Source organism: Lepisosteus oculatus, chromosome 7, assembly GCF_040954835.1.
Source record: "Lepisosteus oculatus isolate fLepOcu1 chromosome 7, fLepOcu1.hap2, whole genome shotgun sequence".
Classification (NCBI taxonomy): domain Eukaryota; kingdom Metazoa; phylum Chordata; class Actinopteri; order Semionotiformes; family Lepisosteidae; genus Lepisosteus; species Lepisosteus oculatus.
This window is the reverse complement of record NC_090702.1, coordinates 16,873,529-16,898,047: the sequence shown is the minus strand read 5'-3', so window position 1 is coordinate 16,898,047 and position 24,519 is coordinate 16,873,529. Positions and strand designations below refer to the sequence as shown.

Here is a 24,519-nt window from a genome sequence, read left to right as displayed (position 1 = left end):
GTATCACGGCCACTCATAATTGTCTCTAATCAAGACTAAAAAGACTTACTCCATACGCTCCGTCAGTGTACAACATTCCTTTTAGCCTGGAATTGATTATGGTTGCTATTCTCTAGATTGAGCATCTCTGATATCTCTGTAATATTTTTTCTATTATATGGTGACCAAAATTCAATACAATATTCTATATGAGGCCTTTCTAGTGCATTACACAACTTCAACATATGATCCCTTTATTTGAATTTCATGTTTTTAATTATATATCCTGACATTGTGCCTTGTAATTGTTTCCTCATAATAACAGTGTGTAAACACAAATGCCCAAGACTTTTTCATCAGTAGTTTATGCTAGCTCAGTGTTTCAAATTTAGCATTTGTGATACAAGCATGCAAAAACCTGCACTTGTATACATTAAATGTAATCTGTCAGGTGTTGCTCCAGTCTTGAGTTATGTCTCCTGCATTTTATTTTTTTCTTCTGCTGCTTCCATAGTGTTTGCTAATCTTCCTGTTTTGGTATCATCTGTAAACCTGACTTGTTTACTACCTATACTAGATATTGATATACTGTAAATAAGAAGGTGTAACAGTCCTAGTACAGATCCCTGTGGCACTCCACTAATGGAACCCCAACAATCTTGGGGTTCAATTATCCTTGACCAAAAGGGATATCTAATGAAAGACAATTTTAGCACAATATCCTTTGATTGAAAAATATATTGAATCTGTAGAGTCCAGAGCAATGGTTTATAATTATAGGAAACCAGACTATGAAGAAATGAGATGGGAGTTTAGGAGCAGTAGAATAAAACATGATAGATACAGAAACAGCAGAAAATGAATGACAGAGGATTATCGTATGAAAAGAAGTTTTTCAAAATCTAAATCCTCCAGGATGGGCATATCAATCTTTCTTGGGATCTCCTAAAGTTTCAATTCCAAAATGAAATTAAAAAAAAATAAAGATTTAGTTAGGTATCAACTTGTACAAGAATGTAAAGGATTGGTGATACACAGTTCACACGATACTTTCCACATACATGTATAATAATCTGCTTTAAACTTGAGATAATACCACGTTAATTCTAAAGTAACTGTGGGAACTAGCTTAAGGCAGCAAACGTACTGCTAATCGCACCACAAATGAACAATGGAAGTCTAAAAGAGCTCCATTCTTTGGGATGAAAGATCAGCGTTCCCAGCTCAGTATTTAACTTGGTGGTTTTACAAGACAACACAACAAACAACTGATTTATGGACAAGATTTATGGACTCCTTCTAAATCCACCAGCACTTTTTAAAATGGGTCATTTTAATGTATTACAAGGAATCAGAATTTGTAAATACATTTTTAATCATTGTTTTAATCTGAACACCAGATGACAAGCCAGATATTTTACGGAGTGAAAAAAACATTAAAATTAATATAATAAAAAATAATAAACATTCAAATAAATTAAGTGTTTCAATAATTTAATTTAATAGCTGGTCTATATTTCCTGATTTTCACAACCTCAGGGCATACTGATGAAAATGTCTCTCTAAAACAAATTTGAACAAGAAAACTCATAGCGAATAAACAGAATTTCTATCTTTACAAATACTGTACACCAAAGGAGTTGAACAAATTATCAATAGTATAAAAATGCCAATTCAAATTCCACCTCATTCTAAAGAAGATTCAGAAGCATGATCCATTTATAACCATCTTCCAATCTGCTGTGACCTACAGAATTCATAACCATGGGATATGGGTATGGGATAATTAGTCCCAGCTATTCAACAACCCTCCGTTCAGCTCTGCCTTACACGTACTGAGACCCAGAGACAGGAAGGAAAGGGCTGTCTGGTTGTTTTCTGATGGATGTGGGATGATGGCTATGGGCATTCCCCTCATGCCTTCCTATCAGCTGTGGGGAACAACTGACGCCAAATGTTCTTTGGTCTCCATGGAAACAGGAAGCATGAGGTGCTTCAATGGGAAGCAGTGGGGAAGGAGCAAGAATTCCAGAAACATTGGCGCTAGCAGCTTCCGATGTTATAAGAAGCGGAAAAGGAGGCTGGGGACAAGGTACATTGAAACTAATAATAAAATTAAACCAATAACAATAACCTCAGAGAATCTACATAGTCTGTGCCTAGGATATTTATACCTTCCTACCTAACAGGTGGGCTGACCAGTGTGAGACCGATATGTCTGTCCCCTTTTTATATATCAAAATATTTTTTTTCTTTCATGCATCACGAAAACAACTCTCCATTCTCAACAAAGAGATCTCAGGAAGCCTGTCTGAACTTCATTGTCTCTTCACTTCACAGTAATATATACAAACATATATTAAACTTGTGTAAGAAGGGCTAAAAAATGTTGAATTCATTTTTCATAGCTTTCTAAATATACCCAAACTTAAGAACATGGCCACAAAACCATAACACAAAAGATAACAAAAAAGATCAAAGTTCACCTCAAACCATAACCTCCATTTATCTCGAACGTTCATTAACTCTACAGGAAAAAAAAAATGTTTCTCAAACGGAAAACTTAAATGGAGAAATCAAGAAAGATATATTTATTCTACATTCTATTTGGTTAAGGTCTTCAAAAGTGCAAGTGCCAAATACCACAATGTCCAAAACCCAGAGATCTCCCCTCTGCATTTGAAGAACCTGTGCAGGGGTCCAGAACTATGCTGTAAGGAGCAAAACCTAAATACTGTAATACAGCGTCCAATTCATTATAATTATTATTTAATCTTTTTTCCAAGTTAAACCAGGGCACAACTGTAGAGTGACAATGAGGCTTGAGTGCCATGGGCTGCAAGTTGTAGCTCCAGTTTCAGATTTGGGTTGTTATTGACTTATTTATGCATTTAAAAACTAGGCCTCTCTCGTGCATCAGCTATCATAGTCTAAGCCACACAATGTCTGTGCTGCCTAGCAACAAGGCTATGAACACTACCTTCCCTGCAGTTCAAAGCATATTTGCTGCTGCTTTGTGATGCCTGGAACCAGGTAATACAATGCAGTAGTGTGCTTTAGTAGGTAAAACAATCATTAAGGTTTGGAACATCTATTGAACAATAAATAACACGGGACTGTTGAGCAGTAGCTATGATTGAAAGGACACATATGTATTTCTGCACTTTCAAGATCTTTTGTTAAAACTGGTGTCGTCATTGTTTTTTTTCCCAATACCAAAAAAATGAAAAATATCCTATGAATGAGTTGAGCCTGCTCTAAGCTCCTCTTAGCCCTTAAAGGTCTGCATTTATGTTTTTGAGGGAAAAACAAGTAAAAACTCCTAAAATATTGTAAGCAACTATTCACTTCCGTGTCTCTCTTGATTCTGCAGTTTAATGTTATTATTCACTAAAGACCTTCTCTTTCTCTTATTTTTAATCCAGATTCAGTTTGTCATTGTTTTTTTTTACTAGTCCCAATGGATCATAAAGAGTTAAAACACCTAATACATTACACAATGACCAGCCATTGCAGAACATCTAATTCAAACTTCACTGAAAAGGTTTAAACAAATCACTTTCCTTCTCATTTAAGTGCAATTACCCTGTACTCTAACATGGGCAGCACAGTGGCAAAATGTTTAGCATAGTGGCTAGCACTGCTGCATCAAAACTCCAAAGTACTAGTTGTTTCCCAACTTTGGTGTCTGTCTGTGTGGAGTCTGCATGTCCTTTCTCGGTTTGTGTAGGCTTTTACCATGTACTCTGTTTATGCCCTCCTCATGAAGACAGGTTCTGCTGGCTTTATTGTTCACTGTAAATGGTTCCCCTGCAGATCATCCCCAGGAAAAAGATGTCTGAGCTCTCTCACTACTTGAGAAGAGAGGCTTCAGTACCTTTCTTCCTTACAAGTACTACACACGCAGATCTTATCATTTCCAATGTCATTTTTCATTAGCCGGCGAATTATATCTTCAAGGTTTCTAGGTCTTTCACTACATTGTGCTGGTTATATGTTTGTATGTAGGGGGAGTGAGAATGACTTGACTTCTTACTTATTCAATATTTACAGAAAAATTTAACTGTTCTTGCCTTGCACCAAAGACAGCCATCAAACAGTTGTTTCTTAGAACCATTATTTTTGTGTCTGATGCTATATATTCAGAACATCGAGGAGGCTCGCAGATAAAAAAAGAATGCACACTGTTTGCCTGTGAGGTGTCCCCATTCCTGTAACATACTGCAAAGTTATTTTTAGCTACTGTGTCAACTCTCTGTCAGTCTGTTCTTAGCTTCTCACAAAACCAGTATCCTTGAAAAGAACAAATAATAATCATCAGATGAAAATATCGAGTCACACACATTTTGCTGCTGAAACACAGTAAAATAAAAAGAGTAATAAAGGCCTACTTTTTGTACTGGGATTTGCACATATACTGTATACCCTGCTGAGGAAGAAAGACTATATCTAGCAACCAGGAAACAAACTAGCATGACTTTTGGGTTTTTCAGTCTTTGATTAGCTTTATGAAAAAAAGTTTGATAAACAGCTTATTTTTTACAGCTGTTTCCATCACTAGAATCTTCATCATGCCAAGTGCAGGCCACCAATGAACAAAAGGTTGCAATAAAATGAATTGCAAGGTCCTAAATTATGGGCACTCACAGTGACATTATACTGAAGAATGTAGCTAACAATGCAGCTTTAAAATTGTTAATATGAGATTCATCCTTCACATATCATTTTAAATAATCAATATGTAGACTATATGGAGTTTAGGAATATATATGGCTTTCTTGATGACAGAGAATGTGTCCACTGCACCTTATTTATCCTGTAGTAAAAATTAATTTTGCTGGCCAGATGCTATGATGAGACAGACTACAACTTCCACATGTAACTTCTGAACATTCCTGGTTTCTTTGAAGTAGTCCCTTCTTATTGCAGTCCATTTGGCTGTCTTATCTAATAGTATAGAATGAGAATCCAAATCACCCGTCTCAGGACAGAACAGTATTGGAGCACCAGATGTAAGATAAAAGGATAAACGAGTTCTATGCTGAAGTCAAAGCATAGCTACCATTAAAGACTTCATACAAACAAGCATAAATAATATCTGCTGTAGAGAACTGCATATCCCTGTCTACAAGCTATCTCTCAGCCATTACCTCCCAGTAAGGAAATATTGCACGTTAAGGTTGAACATGAAAAAGAATACCCCTAGAGGTTCTATCTTTAGAGATTTCTGTCATGTCTTGTCACATCAGCCTGCATGGGCACTTGAACCTGGTATCCACACCTCGAGGCCATTCAATATCCTGTACTTCACTTTACAGGAACTGACCATTTCCTTACATATGTTATTATATAAATTCCTGCTAAATTTATAGGCCAGACAGAGTGAACAGAGACATGTGGGTCAGAAACACAGATATAGCTTCCGTCATGACAGAGCTGCACCGTGTACCAAGAAGTAATAAATTAGTGGTGCTGTCAAAAAAGAAAGGAAATGAGAGATTCCAGGTTTGTCTTTTACATTCATATAAAAATTAAAGAAAAAGAGCTCTTAAAAATAGCTCTTAAAGATGAATTAATCTTTGAAAGATTATTATTTATACATACTCTCTTTAACAAGATGGACAATCAATAAATCTGGGAAAACTAAATGTGAACCATTTTATAATGACGAAAGGCCAGTTTTCTCATTCATCAAGAACAGTGTTAGACGGCATGGTATAAAATGAACGAAAAAGTGCATCCAAATGGAAGGAAAATTACAATTGTCTCTAGTACAGTAGCAGAAAATAGAAGTGCACCAGAATACCAATACAAAACACAAAATGCAGCATTTTGAAACAATGATATTAATAATTGCTTACACTTATATAGCACTTTTCTGGACACTCCACTCAAAGCGCTTTACATGTAACGGGGACTCTCCTCCACCACCACCAATGTGCAGCATCCACCTGGATGATGCGACGGCAGCCATAGTGCGCCAGAACGCTCACCACACACCAGCTATCAGTGGGGAGGAGAGCAGAGTAATGAAGCCAATTCATAGATGGGGATTATCAGGAGGCCATGATTGGTAAGGGCCAATGGGAAATTTGGACAGGACACCGGGGTTACACCCCTATTCTTTTTGAGAAACGCCCTGGGATTTTTATTGACCACAGAGAGTCAGGACTTCAGTTTTACATCCCATCCGAAGGACGGCGCCTTTTTACAACATACTGTCCCCATCACTACACTGGGGCATTAGGACCCACTCAGACTGCAGGGTGAGCGCCCCCTGCAGGCCCCACTAACACCTCTTCTAGCAGCAACCTTAGTTTTTCCCAGGTCTCCTATCCAGGTACCAGACTCACACCTGCTTAGCTTCAGTGGGCTGCCAGTTGTGAGTTGCAGGGTGAAATGGCTGCTGGCAAAAATGCTTATGAGTGACCTCATGGTGCATCGTCAATGGATTACTTCAAGTTCAAAACCAATATGAACACTTTTAAGGTCAAAATCAAATCTAAGTGTTTTATTCAGAACTGAAACAGGAGCTAGTTTTAATACCAAGAATGATACAAGGCTGAGCAAATTGCCTAACACTGTTGCAACAAGTGATTTTCAAGGATTCTTCACGAATCAGCTTGGATCAATAGGTTACGTGCAATTAAATAAACAAACATCAGAGAGACTACTTACTACTAAATGTGCCTTATACTCTCACTTTATGTCAACAGGTTCTCAAAATACCAGGAATTATAATGGAGAAAGCAACTCACAGGCAGACAAAAAGTACCTCATTCATGAATGGGCTCCACAATGGGAAAGCCATTCCAAAACCAGGATTTTACAGAGTGAAAATTGCATTTGCTGAAGGTCATACAGCAGTTTCATGTCACAAAAAGTTGAATGGCCAGTGGCACCTTGAAGAGATGATTGCTCTTGTGGTGCATAACTATATCTAGACAGATTACAGGCGTACGGTATTCTGCAGAAAAAGGTTTTCCTGTTAGCTTTCATCCCTAAGCAGATGAAGAAAGAAAGCTGTTATTGGACCCAAGATAGCACAGGTTCATTTCTGTCACATTACAGCAACACTTATAGTCAACTCTGATACAAGTGTTCTGATTGTAGAACTACTACAGCGTAGGAAAGCCCAAATGTAACAGATATTCTTCTGCAGAGAGGTTAAGCATTTGGCAGCAGTTTTAGGTTTTCAAAGGTATCTTTGAAATATCTAAGTGTTTCTGAAATCTGTCTGAAATATCTAGAGGCTAAACCGAAATGCTGGTCTTTTCTTTGTATACACTCAGTGCATTGTAAATCTAATGTTTTAGATGCTGAAGTATCCATTCATTTTTGAAAAATTGAAATTATTGTCCTCCTTAGTTTGAGGTATACATTTATGACATCATTAATGAAGATTTGGGGGTATTTAAAGAGTACAGTGAGCTTTATGACCTTTTTGTCATATATAAATTTTAGGAGAGAAATGTCTATGGGTCATCGGTATACTCCGCTAGTTAATTATCCTTTATAAGATTGCTTTATTTCAAGATTAGCTATGACAGCCTTTAATGCTGAAATCTACATTTCCCTACAGGTTGGGAGAAAAAATAAGAAAACTTCCCCTATAAAACATTTGATTCCTGTCAGTTAAACAGTTATTTGTATAAACAGAGACTGGTGAAAAAACATTTTCTTAGTATCTGCCTATAAATATGTATTCCAAAAATGCAACAAATTGGAATTATTCATAACCTGCATCTGGCTTATACCTGCAACGTTTAACAGTACTATTTTATCTGAATAATATCGGTTTCCATGTGATTTGAGAAAACATGAGACTCTCAAAAGGTAACATTTAAAACTAAAATTGATACTCAAATACTAGTTAAAGACTAAAAAAAGCTTCACTATAGCTATGTTCTCAAGGGTAAATTTCCACCCTTGTTCATGACAAGTAAATACTGCCCTGAAGTCAGTGTAAGTGTAAGCCGGACATTTCTGTGTAGCTCCTGTAATAGGATGTGACAGCCTACGGCTTTAACTGCACCAAACTAGGTTAGCTGTTAGAGTAACACTGGGCTGAGGAATAGCAGGCTAGAAGCAAGCATGCTTTAGGAAGACACCATGCTAAGGTATCTATAAATAGGAAAAGCTCTGTCTTTCTGAAGTCACTAATGCTCACTCAAGCACGTGCCTTCCTGCTTTCTGCAGGGAATCAGCTGATTGCAGAACTGTTGAAGCAGGATTTTGTATGAAGATGTGAAACAAATCAAATAATGCATATTTATACTGCACGAATGCATTAGAAGATATATATTACTTTCAACAAGAGTCCTAATTTCTCTAACCTAATTGTAGGCTACCATATGCTTTCCAGAAAGACATGCTTTAATTACGGTGTTCATTATTAAATTCTAAATTAAAAGCATGTCACGTGCCACAGTGTATATATGGAAAACACTTCATTATTAAGAATTCAATGAAGGGTTATAGGAACCAGTACGTCTTATTAAACCTTTGCAACATGTTATGCTTCTACTTCTTTTAAGCTGGTGGTGGAGGAGAGTCCCCATTACCTGTAAAGCGCTTTGAGTGGAGTGTCCAGAAAAGCGCTATATAAGTGTAAGCAATTATTATTATTATTATTATTATTATTATTATTATTATTATTATTAAGCTGTGCTTAATGAAATTTTACATAACTGAAAACTAAATCTGTCCTTCCCTGTACTGTAATTCAGGATTTGGAACCTAGAGTCTGTAGAACTGTATTGCTATGATTGCTTATTCCAAGATTTTCCTGTATTGTGTATCTGAAGGACATACAGGTACACAGAAAATTCCAAATATTATTTAGGGACAGACTGTATACTATATCATTGGTATACAAACCCAAACTTTTAGGGCCAAAGATTTCCATTCTATCTGGCATCTCAACAAGCGGATGCTTGAACTGCAAGATTAATAGGGAACAATTTAATATTTCTCTAAGGTCTAAAAATGGTGATAATTTACAGAGGTTGCAGAACTGCAGGTATGGATAACTTACATACACCACATCACCTGTCATGAAAGTTATGCAGACATGCTTATGGTGTACGTACATCTTCATGAACTCATCTTTTTTCTTAAATGTAGAAGAAAAGTGGGACTTTGTCTTTAACTGATGTCCAAGATCAAAACAATCAATGATCATTTACATTCAGAAAACTATTAGAGCACTGTAAAAAGGTATGCAAAGTTCCATTATGCTAAGTGGTAAAACAAACACAAACAATGTAATAATCTGCATTAAGCAGAGGTCACAGACTGGGTCCAGTGAAGATTATTAAATGGAGTTCATTTGTAATGTGTGGGAGAACATTCACCAAGGTGTTTTCTAGAAAATGTAATAAGATTTTTAAAATAAAAAAGTAAATCACTGATATGATGTTCTAGAAAACATACCTATGTTTTTTTAGTGTTAGCTGCCAAAGCTGTATTACTTTCTAAATTATTGCAAGCTTACACAAATAGGATAAATGAGGCCAAGAAGTAAAAAAAAAATCTTATCATCAATAATAATAATAATCAAATGCTTTTTTCAATATTACAGAAAAAGAACAGTACACCTTGATTTAAAGCATCTCAGAGATAACAATGGGAAACAATTACAAGTGGGTAACATATTAAATGAAAATTTCCCTCAGGGGTACCCTCACCAAGGAAGAAAACGCCAGCATACCTTAGGCTGAGCAAAGACAAAAGCTATGTTTTATTAGCAGAGAAGAAGTGTTTGAAGTATTAGAAGCACAGAAGATAAATCTTCAAAGCCTAATTAAGAAAAGAAGCAATGTTATTATTAGTTATACCTTTTCCAGCATCCAAAGGGTAATATTCCATTTGATGAAAAATGCCAACTGATCAAAAGCAAACACAAACCGAAACCAGGTGACCATATGCCATTAAATTTTACTTTGATTACATGTAAGGCACAGAAACAATAATTAGACCAAAATTAGTGGATAATCTCTGTAGAAATAAAGTTCTAGGGAACATTAAGATGATAATTAGAAAATGTATGTCTTAAACTTTTTTGAATAAGGAAAAGCAGTAATTGAAACACAGTATATAACAAAGTATATTTAGATTTTCACAAAGTATATTAAGATTTTTATAAGGAACATTTTCAAATATTAATCCTCAAATTGCAGGCATTAGACATCCAAGGCAATGTATGTCTTTGGATTGACAATAGGTAATTTTTAGATAACGATACAGAAAATAATAATAATAAAGTAGTAAATACAGCTCAAGCTGGGGTGATGTACTTAGTGTACTAGAGAGATCTGTATTAAAACCACTGCTTTTCTTAATATGCATATATATTAATGATATACTGTACATTGTGGTGCCATTTGTAATGCACAGCAAAGCCAATTGCAACCATGTAGGAAAAATTCAAGATGGGGCAAACACCTAGCAAATAACACGTAATGTAGACAAGTGAAGAATGTTTCATGCCGGTAACAGAAACATGAACTGCTAAAAGAAAATAGGAAACACTGGGCTTAAAAAAGCTACTCAAGGAAAAGACTCGGAACCACAAATACTAGTCACTCAGACAGCAGAGAGGGATACAGTCAGCACAAAAACCTGCAATTAACAAAACATTCATAGGTTCAAATCAGGAGTTATGTTCGTGTACAAGCTGCAAAGTCACATATGGAACCTAATTCCGGGCTGAAAGGAAAGAAAGAAGAAAGACAGTCGTTCTACAGCTGTGGAGCATTCTTCAGGTGAGTTTATGCATCATATTACAAAGTATAACTTTAAGGATTGTGCCGCCCTCTGCTGTTGTTTCTTATATTTTTCAGTAACACAGCAGAATTACAACTAAGCAGCGGTATGGCTTTCTGTGTTTTTCTTGTGTTATTCCTAAATCAATCCAGACTGTGCTCAGGAAGACCTCATTTTCCAAACATGACAGTATATGAAAACAAAGAGGAAAAATGAGATGTTAGTCACCACTTATTTTATTTTGGGGGGAATTCATTTCTAACGGCATCCAGGTCTTGTACTTTGTATTTATTAATCCAACTAAGGTTTTGCACTACTCATTAACTGTTACTAATCCTACACCAGCACATCAGAAACTATGCGTTTGAGGGCACCCCATTTTGTCCTAACCAGTAACTCTTCATAGATCATCATAGATGGTCAATACTGCCTAACAATAAGGTCAATGTTAGAAATAGGTAGAAGTTGGTGAGTTGGCGAAATTGCAAAGTACCTTAGGCTTCTTTTTTAAACCAAATTAATTGAAGCAGTTAAGAAAGACTTTAATAAGTTTAAGAATAAAGTCAGATCTCCATAACAAGAATAATAAATACATTTCTACATTTATTCTGAATAGATAAATAAATGTTCTCATTAACAACACACATTTTTCTCAAATCTAAAATAACCAATACTACCCCTAAAATATTTAAAGAAGAGTACATCTTAAAATAGTGCACTGCAACATCATATTTGTGTCACAAAATACAAATGTTCAACTTACCATCTTTGGATAAAGAGATTGTCCTATTTCAACAACATGTGGATCTACAGTCTGTGTATCTGCCACAGAAGGATTGACCTATATAAGAAAGAGAAGAAAAGCAAATTATAGAAGACTAAAATGTGTGCAAAAGCTTCAGACCAGCAGTTTTAATTATTTTATGTTTTCTCAGGGTCTTCTCATAAGCTTGGTAATTAGGGTAACATACTTGAGAAATGACAGAAGGCAATTGAGTGTTCATTTATGTAATTTCATAATCACTTCGATATAATTCCACTAAAATCAGAAAAGCTTTTCATTTTACACTAAACAGCACTTTCCGTAAATGTCACACAATCTCCTTATTCTGACTAGACCAAAAGAAATATATTAACAATTCTCCCCGACATTAAGAAGAACCAATCAGTGCAGTCTTGTGGATGAAGATCCCTGAGAATCCAATGTGAAAACAGTATTGAATTTCTTTCTTATTTAATTGGGCACGCAGTGTTCTTTATTCAAACACTGCGTGAGTGCAGCAGGGGAATTGGGGTGAGTTGTGCACCTGGATGGATGAAGGAGACACGGTATGCGAGTGGGGCGACCTGGGGTAGATGTTCGTCAGGTGTGGAGGGGGGTCTGGGTTGACACGGCTTCTGTTGTGCTTTAGAACGTCCTTGTAGTTAAACGCATCAAAGTTCGTTTTCCACACCAGAACCTGTGGGCAATAATTGCCAGGGGAAAAAAACAACAATGCTTTTACAGGTATATTTTTTTTTAATATACAGGGGTTGCGAAACCTAAGTACACCTCCTTTAAGAGTTTGTGGTTCAACGTATTTACACATCTTTGACCTCTTCTTAGTCCTCACTGTCTTGACTTTCATTCAGGTACTGTTTTGCAAACTTAGGCTGTACAGCAATGTTATTCTTGGAGAGCCAGGGTTTTGAATTTTCTCCTTTTGTAGATTCTCTTTCTTACCTCTTGGTGGAATCATGGACTTCATATTGTTCGGAAATGGCTTTGTTACCGTTCCCAGGCTAATATGCAACAACAACTATTTCTTTAAGAGTGTCACCGATTTCTTTTGATCATGATAATAATGATAATTAATGATTAATTAACGATAATGATCATGATCAGGTTAACCTGAGTGCTTCAGACCAGACTGACAAACTTTCTAATTTTATATACAGGTAGAATGACTGTATATAAATGACTCAGAGGGAAGGGGGGAGAAAAATGAGAAACCAGGATGACTGGTATCCTAAGCGATACTTCCAGCCTTCCTGAGACAGTGAGTTGTAAAAATCTCTGTAATAGACGGGAGCTGTAATCCAGTGATGGACTGGGCTGACCTGATCACCCTCTGTAACACCTTCCGGTCAGACAACAAGCTGCTGTCAAACCACACTGTAATACCACATGTGAGCTAGAGGTCTGCTACCCGAAGTATTCTCTTCCAACTGCGGGCTCGGGCCAGGTTTGGATTTGTTTTCTAATAAGTGAAAATGAATTATTATTATTTCATTTTTTAAATTAATTTTTAGTAGAAAAAATATGTATGTGTATGTGTGTAACAGAGCCACCTAGATAACTGTTCGCAATGGATGAAATAAAACAAAAACTCAAAAAGGGAGAACTACTCAAAATGCCAAATGAGTTGGGGACGGCTTAGTTATGGAAACATTATGACTTTGTGGTAACAACAGATAAAAAGCTCACTGGTCACAGTATAATAATGTAGGGCTTGCAATGCTATTTTGACTTCCAATAGACAAATGGTTTATTATACTCTGCTGTGCTGTGCTCATGGGCCACAGTGCCTTGTTAAGCTGTGTAGGTAGGCTGCTGTTTATTATCCCATATGTAAATAAAGTACAGCCTATTGCAGTATAATTATTGCCAGGAAGGATCATCAACTCCACAAAAATGTATAATAATAATGTGTGCTGGTGTTTTGGCTTGAATGACGTTACGACACGGAAGGTAGCTGGAACCAGTAATGCCTGCGAGCATATTCACTTTGCTTATAGCGCTAGCTTTTTAGTAGGCCTATTATGGTTATCAGCCATTCCCCACTTTCAAAAGTATTACAGATTTATAAAATACCAGTTTTTCTCAGCGCACAGCATTTTCTGTCTATCAACTCAAGCGCATAGCAGCCAAGCAAAGCACTGTAAAACCGTGTCTGTGACATTCCGTCTCCGTGTGTGCGTGTGTCCTCTCGCTCTGAGAGTAAAAGAGAGTGACTGATTTCGGGTTCAGGTTTCAAATTTGGCAGTACCAGTCGGGCTCAGTCGGGTCGGGTCTTAAAGTCTCGGGTACAGGCTTCAATTTCATGCCCGTGCAGACCTCTAATGTGAGCACACTCTCAATAGCGCACATGTAAAATGTGGTAAGGACAGTTGAAGACAGACCAAATTTTTTCAACTGTCTGAGGAAGTAAAGACATTGTTGTGCCTTCTCTGTAGCTCCAGTTACATGCTGGGACCACATTAAATAATTAGCGATGAAGGTACCCAGGAACTCAACAGCCACCCCATTGATGTGAATAGGGGTGTGGTCCCCACTCTGCTTTCTAAAATCAATGACCAGCTCCTTGGTTTTGCTGACATTGAGGGAGAGATTATTGTTAAGGCACCAGGTTCTTGACTCATCCCTGTAGGCTGTGTCATCGTTAGCAGTGTTTCAATGGCCAATGATGGTCGTGTCATCAGCATATTTGTAGATGGAATTGGAGCTGTGTCTGGCCACACAATCGTGGGTGAACAAGGAGAACAGCAGGGGGCTAAGCACACAGCCCTGAGGGCTATTGATGGTCAGCATGGAAGAAAGCTTTCCATCTAACCTCACAGTCTGTAGTCTGCTAGTCAGGAAATCCATAATCCACCTGCACAGAGAGGTGTTGATGCCCAGGTCATTAAGATTCCTGACTAGTCTGGAAGGAGCTATATGTTAAATGCAGAGCTGTTATCAATCAATAGCATTCTGACGTATGTGTCTTTATCATCCAAAAGAGCCAGGACAGTGTGAAGAGCCAGGGAAACAGCATTGTCAGTGGACCTGTTACGCCGGTATGCAAACTGCAGGGGGTCTAAGCATTCAGGTACCATTGTGTTAATGTGCCTCATGACCAAAGCATTTCATTATGGTGGATGTGAGTGCTACCGGACTGTAATCATTAAAACAGGTCACAGTATTTTTCTTTGCCAGTGGAATAATGGTACCCACATTCAAAGTTAAAATGGAATTTTTGCAAAGACAAAAAGAAAATGAATGAAATTTGAAGAACTGTAAAGAATGAAAAAGGCTCACTCCAGACTACCTGATAAGTTTGGTTAGATAGTGTGTATAGCAGAAATTCTATTTTGGATCTGCAGTGCATAAATAAGCAGTCAGCTTGACAGCTAGTCTCAGACAGCTCATGCATATGGCTCTGGTTTTCCTTGAGCTGAAGCGAATGGGACTTTGGCAAATTTACACAGAGGTACATACCAGGGGAGGGGATTTAAACAAGATATTTTAATGATTACAATAATTACACACATATTGGTTAGTCAATCTCTAATTTGCAGCGTATGTAACTTTTCTCTGAATGTAGGGACACATTAATTAAATACAGTGCAGCCTCATTGTAATGAGAGTTTTCATCCCTGAGGCAACTGTTTTACCTCATGACAAAAAATAATTCAACAAACCTGAGAATCAGTGCCACCAGAAGCAAAGTAGTCCCCTCCACGAGAAAAGGCTACAGCTAGAATAGGCCCCTAAGTCAAAAAGAAGAAAATGTTTATACATAACATCATCACTTTATTAGCCCAATACAATTTCTTGTATTAGGAATTTGTCTTTTTGGATACTCTCTCTCCATGAGACATAGACAGGGAGAGAGAAGCTTGGGGTCAGAGCTCAGGGTCAGCCATTGTACAGTGCCCCTGGAGCAGTTGGGGTTAAGGGCCTTGCTCAGGGGCCCAAAGGAGTAGGATTCCTCTGCTGGCTGTGGGATTTGAACCGGCAACCTTCCAGCCACAGGCGCAGATCCTTAGCCACAGAGCCACCGCTCCGCCCCATACAAAAAATCTAAAAGACTTAATGTTCAAGTTAAGCACCTTTCTTAAGCAAGTTGGAATTTCTTATACAGGGAAAACTGAATCAGTAACTGCACTAGCTATTTGGCATTTTCAAAATTGATTCTCTGTTAAAATAGTTTTGCTGAACATTAAATCTAGAGCCCTACTTTCTTACGAACAGAAAGCAGCACATTTGTGGATATGTATGTTTTCATGGACAAAGAAAAGAACACACATCACGGCTGATCCAACCTTCAGACCTGCCTATGCAATGTGAATCTCTTAATTAATCCCAGTGTGTCTATTTACAATCGTAGAGGCTCTTAACGGTCTCTAGTGGCAGGTAGGATGTTAAATAGTTCCCTCAAAACCGTCGTACCACAGCATGCATTTAAAAAATTGACTCTGCAAGTAGGGCAAACTAGCTCTGCTTGTTGTGATTTATCTACAGCAATTCTATTAAAAGTAAATCTAATGTTTCATTCTGAACAATCTGAATTTTTTTACATGGAGTCTTTTATACAGAATAAAACACCTTTTCGTTATTTGATATCTGTGAGTTAATGATTGGCTCTTCCAACCTGATGTCCATGTAGGGTGTAAATGAGTCTTCCTTCCAGAAGATCCACAATCTTCACAGTGCTGTCACTAGATGCGGTGATGAGGTAGTTACCAGAAGGATGGAAGGAAAAGCAATTGATCCCAGCGCTGTGAACTGCCGTAAATCAAATAAGCACAAACAATATAACTTGCAACGGCTCTTTTTTTTTCCTATACTGAGCATCACTCCATTACTGAAGAACATGATTGTAGTTTCATGTTGTTTCAAGATAGACAACATCTGCATTAAAAAAATAAGAAAGAATACAGATTTAGCCCAGATGTCTCCACATTCAACACTAACCTGAGCCATGTTACTAACTGAATGTGACTGGGATTGCCCAAGCAGTATAGCACCACTTGATGAGACGTGCAGGAGTAGATTGGCCATTAGGCTTCTTGGCTTTAATCTAAATGGAAACTCCTGGGATTTGCTCGATGCCAGCAAACTTGCAATAATGTTTTGGAGAGATACACTGTTACTCCAGTGTAGCTATCTCTCCAGAAACACACTGTGGAGCTTGCTTCAGCTAAAACGCTCCAATATATGGGAGTGTAGAAGGAGCGTGCCTACAGGTCTGCTTTTACCCTGTGTAGCCAAATGATGAGTTGCAGATCCTACTAACGATTCCAAATTGTGAATATATATAGTAAAAAATGGCAATTCCAAATTCAAATTCAATTTAAAAAATAACAATGATAACTCCCTTAACCTTTTTTTAAATAAAAATAACTTGCTTTGTCTCAACATGAAGAAAAGTTCTGTTTGATCTCTATCCTGTATGGCAGTAAAACAATTACAAAAAAGTAACAAATTAGAAAAGGAGCATACATTTTTTTTAATTGGATTTGTATTTCAGAACAGAATTTTTCATTTCTGTTGGTCATTTTAACCACTTTTGTATATGTGTTTAAAATCATTCCTTACTTTGGTAATGCTGCAATAGTTTGTTTGTCCGTATATCCCATATCTTCAAGGTGTTATCTGCACCCGAAGAGGCTATGCAGGTTCCACTGGAATTGAAGTCCACGAACGTTGCAGCAGACCTATATAAATATTTAGAATATAGTAATTAGCTAAAACAAACTTCCTGCACAACTTACACAATTTCACTTTGGATAGCGATCGGTTAGCTGCAAGAATTTCTTCTTGACTTAATCCTTTGAACCATTTCAGTAAGCGCAAAGCTGAGAACTTCCACCAAACTCATGTCATGAGATAAAATCAACGTTTATGTAATGTACACATACAACAAAAATTAAAAATGGATCAGCTTAGAAACAATGACCAATGTGACTAGGATTATGCAAGATCATCTGAACAAGTCAAGTTCTAAAATATAAACTAAAGAATAATTCCTTCACCAGTCATGTTTTGCAGAATTAAATAAAACAATACCCACTGGAATTCAAGCAGACCATGCCCATAGAATGTTAACTTAAGTTTGTTTGTCATGTAACCCTATATGAAACCAATAAAATAGTGTTGCACCTGAAGAAAGAAAACCTTGATATGGAGTTACCATATCGTTCACTAATAATAAAATCACATTCTAATGTTCCACAACCTACCCTCCATAGTCTGTGAAAGTGTTGATGCACTGTCGGCTTGTTGTGTCCCACAGCCGCACAGACCGGTCATCGCCACAGGAGACAATGAGCCTTCCGTCGGGTGAAAACCTCAAAGGAAACATATACTGGCACAACTAAAACTCTTTACTGCAATATTGCTGAAACCAACATAAGGATAATAATTGGATTGTAGCTGAACTTTTATAACGCATATCAGTTCTGTGTTGGGCCTCAAATCCCTACTAGACAAACGTCATAGACAAGAAAATGCAAGATACTGAAAACAATTTCTTTGGTTGAGGCTTGACCGTAGACCTGTCTAAAATGTATTCATTCATGACAAGGAATAGGAGAAAAAAGCCTGTCAATTAATCAAAAGAACAAGTGAATCTGTCATATTGACTGAAACCTGATGAACGATTCTGTCTGTTATTCGCTCTCTATAACACCTTGAAAATAACATATTTTGTCAATTTTCTCCATGACATTTCTTGCTTACATTTAAATAAAAAAATCATTTTGGAACTACCATTCACAAATAAACAATAAAATGGATAACATTTATGGCACTAGTAGTTCACTGATGCCAGCCAAAGTGGGGGAGGGAATCGTTGGATGAGCAGCCACTTGGTTCTGCATCTTTTCAGAAACCTATCGCCTGTTCACTACCATTATTTTATTGAATGATAATTCATATTTGAAACTGCCTATTTTGCAAAAAAGGATATGAATAGCAGGTACTATGGCTGCCAAAAAATAACAGCAGACTGTTGGCTGACACTTGATGTCATTTGGCCTTTTCATTTTTGGACATGTTATTTCTGGAACTTTCCACAGCCCATACCTACCGTGCCAAGATACAGACAATCAGATTATGAGAGTCAGCAATTGTCTTAAAGTAAGTTAAAATATTATTATAGGTTGTATAGATTTTTACATACTTTCAACCTCTATCATTGTTGCAAATGTAATCTGGCTGTTTGATTAGGTTTTGTTTTTCTGATTTTAAGGTGTGGATTGCTGTTGTATGGGAAGATGGAAAGGAGAGCATCAGGGGACATATTTTGTTTTTATTTATTTTTTTATACATCAATTTTCTAACCTCTTTATCCAATTCAGGGTTGCAAGGGAGCTAAAACCCATCGGGTGCAAGGCAGAATACATCCTGGAAAGGGTGCCAGCGCACACGCACACGCACACGCACATGCACACGCACACGCACACGCACACGCACACGCACACGCACACGCACACGCACACGCACACGCACACGCACACGCACACGCACACTGACACTGACACTGACACTGACACTGACACACTAGTTTGTCTTTGGAAACCCATGCTAACACAGGAAGAACATACAAACTCTACACAGAAACCTGGCCACAGCGCTACAAGACAGCAACGCTAACCACTGCACCACCACTCTGCCCACTACTGCTTTTTATTTCTAAAAATAATAATAATTAAAACACATAAAACCTATTCAATGGAAAATACTTTTTTTTAAAAAAAACAGGTCAGTCAGGATATCAACTTTGAAAGCATAAGCTTAAATGTAAGGTAAACTAGAAAAAAAACTCAGGTCACAACTCATTAGGTTAGGTTTTAAAAGGACCATAATGTCATAAGGACATTTATGGTACTTTTACAAAAATCTCAAATAATGAGTATAAGAGTTCTCAGCTTTAAATTTTAGACAAGTAGACCCTGAATACACCTTCTTAGTTTCTCTTCTAAATAATTTCAGAATTTTTAGTATAAAATAGTGAAATCAGTGAAAACTAATATCAAGCTTCTCACCTGGCACAACGAACCCAATTGGTGTGCTGGTTTAGAGAGAACAAGAAACGCTGGCGATGAACACTCCACACTTTTAGCGATTTGTCATCAGAAGCAGTAACCAGTTTCTGTCCATCCTGTGAGAAGCTGACACTGCGCACCGTAGCTGTATGAGCTGTGAACACTGTCGACTCACCTTTGCTGGATGAAAAAAAAAAAGTTATCTAATTTCATGCAACCTGCATCATTCATCTTAGGTGTAAGGATATAATAACAATCTCTTTAATACAGCACCTTATGGCAAGCACTTTATAAATTCATTTTAAATTTAATATAGTTTAAAAACAACCTTAACAGGCACCAAAGTTCTACACAACATGACATTAAAGGCTAGGACTTGGAATGACCAAGAAAATAGAAGCCTGCTTAATGTTAGGACATCATTATAAGGAGACGAGCTAAAGTCTTAATCATTGGATCCTACCAATTACTAACGCATGAATGGAATGGGAACTTAAAAACAGAGAGGTAAAATACTACCACTTCTGTATAAGAGGAAATTTTCTTCCATTCTCTTGCACTTAGTGATTAATGTTTTTTTTTTATTGTATCTAATATTTTACATTCCCAACTTCAGTGACTGAATCTTACAAGATTGTAAGAAAACGATGCCTTGGCAAGACCAGTTAGGTACTGTAGATAGTTTGGCCCAAATAGAGTTTGCATGCTTTCTAAGGGTCCATTTGCTTAAAATGACTTAACTGTGGTTCAGGTTTCCAGGTCTCGCTAAGTAAGGCTGTTGCACAGAACAGCCCTGTACATATTTTAAGTGTTTTTACATCTAACTTCAGTTCTTTTTTTTTGTTTTACATGCATCACTATGGTGAGCTACTGTATTATTTTCTTTACTCTCTTTACTCACATGCTTGGTGTCCACAGTCGTACCGTTCTGTCCCGAGACCCAGAAGCCACGAGGCTGCCAGATGGAGAGAACTGGACACTGGAGACAACATCTTTGTGACCAAAAAATCTGAACGCTCTGGCCTTGGGCTTCAGATTCCAAATCATAAGGAATGTGTCAGCTGATCCAGTAGCTTAAAAGAAGATAAGAAAATGCTTATATAAATAAAAACTTTTCAAAATTGATTAACGAGCAAAACATAATATAGAATGCACAATGCAGTATACTGTACATCCATCGACTTATTTTAAAGAATGATGCTTATTTTTGGTAAGGGTTGTAGCAAACCAGCATTGATATCAAAAGCATTAAACACAAGAGGCACTCCTGTTGGGTTGTCACCAAAACGGCAGACATACAGAGTCAATTTAGAGGCACCTAACCAGTTTGTGATTGGAAGGTGGGAGGACACCAGATCTATGAAGAAAAGACTTACACAGATATGGAAAAATCATGCAAATTCCTCACAGAAGGCATCCCAGTCCAGAATCAAAGCCAGGACCGGAGAGCTGTGAAGTAGTACTGTTATCTGCCATGCTTTTGTGCAACACCACAGTATAAATATTAGGAAGAATGCCTTTAATAGCGCTTTTAATTCCAAAGAATTCCAAAGTGCTTTGCATACAGTGCAGCACTTAGGAATACCTGGGAGGAATTAGGTACCAGCAGCCACACTACACTAAAAAAGACAACAAGTTGCTGAATAACATATAGACCATAGCGTTTTTAACTAGTGGTACATATATTATTTACACACATAACTGAACTGGGGTTCAAACTGAGCTCAAACGTTTCAAGCCAACATGAGAAGAAAAGCAGATAGAGACCCATACTGCGAGTTCTTCTTCACTGTATCCTCCATATTCCCTAACATGTTATCTTTGTATCCCTCAACAGGAAACAGACTTCCCTTTAAAAGCATTTTACAGGCACCAGTAAGGAAGTGTAATGCATCATCTTTTTTACTACAAAAGCCACACAACTGGGTACCCTGTGTGTGTACCATCTGAAGTGTTTAAATCTATACAAATTCTGGCTTTGACAAGCAGCGGTGCCCACTTGACAAAGTCCCAGGGCATATGGGTGGACTCAAGTTGGCCAGAGTATTGACTTGCATCACAACAGTCATTGCCCTGTTTTTCCAGCTGCCTGTGAGTGCACAGTGTTATCACTTCAGCTGTATTCACATTCCCCTGCCCTCCAATTCCCTAACTGTCTGGCTGGTGCTGCTGTCTTGACTAACAACTGCCAAGCTGGTATTTTGAGACCCCAAGTGAATACTCTTCATCTTTCCTGTACAAGAAAGATGACTGCGGCAGAGCACTAAAGAAAAAGCCGTTACAAATTCAAAGGCACAGAAAAAAAATGTCTAGGGAATTCTGAAAATAGAAAATAATAAATCAATAAGATTATTCTGGGCCAGTGACTATTCTGTACAGGCTTGACTTTCACATACAAAGAAGGCAGCTGGGGACATAAAGCACATACTGTAGTTGTGGGTGTGTTTGAAAACACAGAGAGGCTCAACATCGCCCTATTACTGTATTTTTACCTAAAATTGTGAGAGGGGGGGGGGGAATCTGAATTAGTAATAATTGGAACATTTCAATTAGGAAAGAACAACATAAAAAGTCAGAAGAGAACATCATCACAGAGCAGATAAGAAAGTGTTAAAAACTAGACAGAGTTACACATGCATTTGTCCTAAATATTACTAGTAAAGTCAGAATAAACAGAATGCAATAATTTGAAAATAGCTATTCTATTCTATTTTGGTCGACTCACAAAAAGATATAAAGAAGTAGAATTCCTTCTCTCTCACCAGATTAATTTCTTTCATTTCTTTCCAGAGTGCTGGCTTACCAATGCAAAATCATGCAGCTGTTCTCTAAGAGTGCATCTCCTCAGTCAATGCTATTCTTACACAAGCAAAGCAAGTACCCCCTGAGTAGATGAATCTTCATTAAACCCAACTCCTCTTCAGAGTTAAAATAATATTATAGTGTAGCTACTGTAAGTGAATCAATGAAAAGTAAATAAATGGACAATCTACAGTAAATTATACTACTTAAACCTTTATTAGAATTTTCTTTAAACTACTGATGGAACACTATACAGTTCTTGTAGCAAAGCATGCGGAGAACACTATTATTACAGAAAACTAGGCTTACCCAGCTGCTTGTTAGTGGGACTAAAATCTGCACAAGTAACTGCATCTTTGTGACCTTTGAAATGACGTTCAAGAGTAGGATCCTCCTATAACGAAAACAGGTTTAAGAAAAGCAAAAGAGCTTTATTTTTTTTACTGGGATGTTTTTAAGAAAGGAGTTTTGACAATCTACTTAATCAAATGACATCTCTTAAACATTCATAAGAAATATACTGCATAAGAAGTTGGAACAAAACAGGTAAATACAAAGCTGCAGTAAGAAAGAAATCCAGTATTTTTTTATGTAAAAAACAACGGGAGCTCACACTAAAATAAAGGGACCTACTTTTTTTTTAAATAGAAAACTGTAATGGAGTTGTCATTTAAATGTAGTTTAGTTGTTCTTCCTTTTATAAAACAAAACATTCAATGTAGAAATAAAAGGAATTAAAGCCTTCACGTTTCATAACAAATATTATTACATATTACATTATTACAACACATTGTGACAACCACCGTTTTGGCATGCCCTAATACTCATATTGGCCACTCTACACACAGGTGAATGAAGCGGAAGATAAGTGTGTAAGTGTACGTTTATAAGGAAGGAATTTAGATGAAAAATGAGTGTAGTGTATAAACAGTAAGTTCGAGTAGAAATGGTTATCGATTAAACCACTGGTAAGTTTTGCTTTCCGGGGTTTTATCAGCTCAGAAACGACTGTAGACTGGTGTGATGAATTTATTTCTGAAGATTACCCATTATTGTGCTTGCTGCACTTTCAATGCACTAAATAAATACATGAATTCTAGCCAACACGATTATCGAAAAGGTATATCCTGTTTGGGGAAAACGAAAATGTTACAACTTGACAGATGCATCCTATTTCCTACTTCTAGTTGAACTTGCTCGGAGATTAACACTGCAACAGTGAAATTTAAATACAAACAGCCAAAGTTTAAAACGCCCCCTAGTTAGCCTTTTTTTGGTTAGGCGCCACGTTTATTACTATCTTAAAACACAAAATAGCCGCACATTAGATTTTAGTATAAATGGTGTCATTTTAAATATATGTGTGAGGTTGGATAACGGGAAACCTTATTATACTATATGATTTACACTTTCGGTAGTGGTGTAAATTTAAAATCCTTATTTAAGTCTCGTTGTGCACAGCAACGCAACCGTTTGCACAAGTGCAACAACAGCACAGCACTTGTCTGAAGCCTGTTTTACATAATAATTTAACTATACTGTATCTCTGTGTTTCCATTACAGGAGTGAGCAATAAATTGCTCTTTAGATTGCAAGAAGGTACATTTTTACCTCCAAAAAGGAAATAATAAAATGGCCAAAAACATGCTTGTCAAAGCACATAATTTCTTACCAACACAGATGCCATTTGAAATTGGTCTCTCAATGAACTTTTTGTACTCTGCGAAAGCACAGTTTTTATTTGAAAAACAATCGGAAATCCCCCATCGTCTCTACCAGCCTTTTCCTCTGTCAAACCCTACAGTTTGAGACACAGACCCTGGCAGCAGAGTACCGAGGAATCTTTGCAAACTTAATGTGCATATCTAGATTTCTTTATTACTCTTGGTTTAAATTTCTTGTGAAATATCAACGATTTGTGCAACACAAATAAAAGATTGTTATTTGGACATAAAATGAAAGCAAGAATCATAAAGCTTTACGGAAAATATATTTAGCATCGCTTGCAGCCACACGATTGCAGATGTAATCGATCGGTCCTCGCGTAGTAGTAATAACACAGGACAGCAGCTACACAAAAGATTGTATTCGCCTGCGTTACGCTTCCTAGTTGCGAAAAAAAAAACGTTTTACTTTTGCTCAGTGTGTCTATAATTTAAATATATATATATACACATT

At 37.1% G+C, this 24,519-nt stretch overlaps 1 protein-coding gene across 1 annotated transcript in view; it reads right to left on the bottom strand.

Annotated features, from left to right (window-relative positions):
* Positions 1-24,142, bottom strand: part of poc1b (POC1 centriolar protein B) — a 44,594-nt gene extending 20,452 nt beyond the window's left edge. The window contains exons 1-10 of the mRNA XM_006633554.3: positions 24,014-24,142; positions 22,651-22,735; positions 20,441-20,612; positions 19,540-19,719; positions 17,734-17,841; positions 17,090-17,208; positions 16,143-16,276; positions 15,190-15,258; positions 12,054-12,206; positions 11,510-11,587 (exon numbers count right to left, since the gene is read on the bottom strand). Of these exons, the coding sequence (XP_006633617.2) occupies positions 11,510-11,587; positions 12,054-12,206; positions 15,190-15,258; positions 16,143-16,276; positions 17,090-17,208; positions 17,734-17,841; positions 19,540-19,719; positions 20,441-20,612; positions 22,651-22,735; positions 24,014-24,028 (1,113 nt within the window). The 5' untranslated portion in view covers positions 24,029-24,142. The remainder of the gene's footprint in view (positions 1-11,509; positions 11,588-12,053; positions 12,207-15,189; positions 15,259-16,142; positions 16,277-17,089; positions 17,209-17,733; positions 17,842-19,539; positions 19,720-20,440; positions 20,613-22,650; positions 22,736-24,013) is intronic.
* Positions 24,143-24,519: the final 377 nt, after the last annotated feature.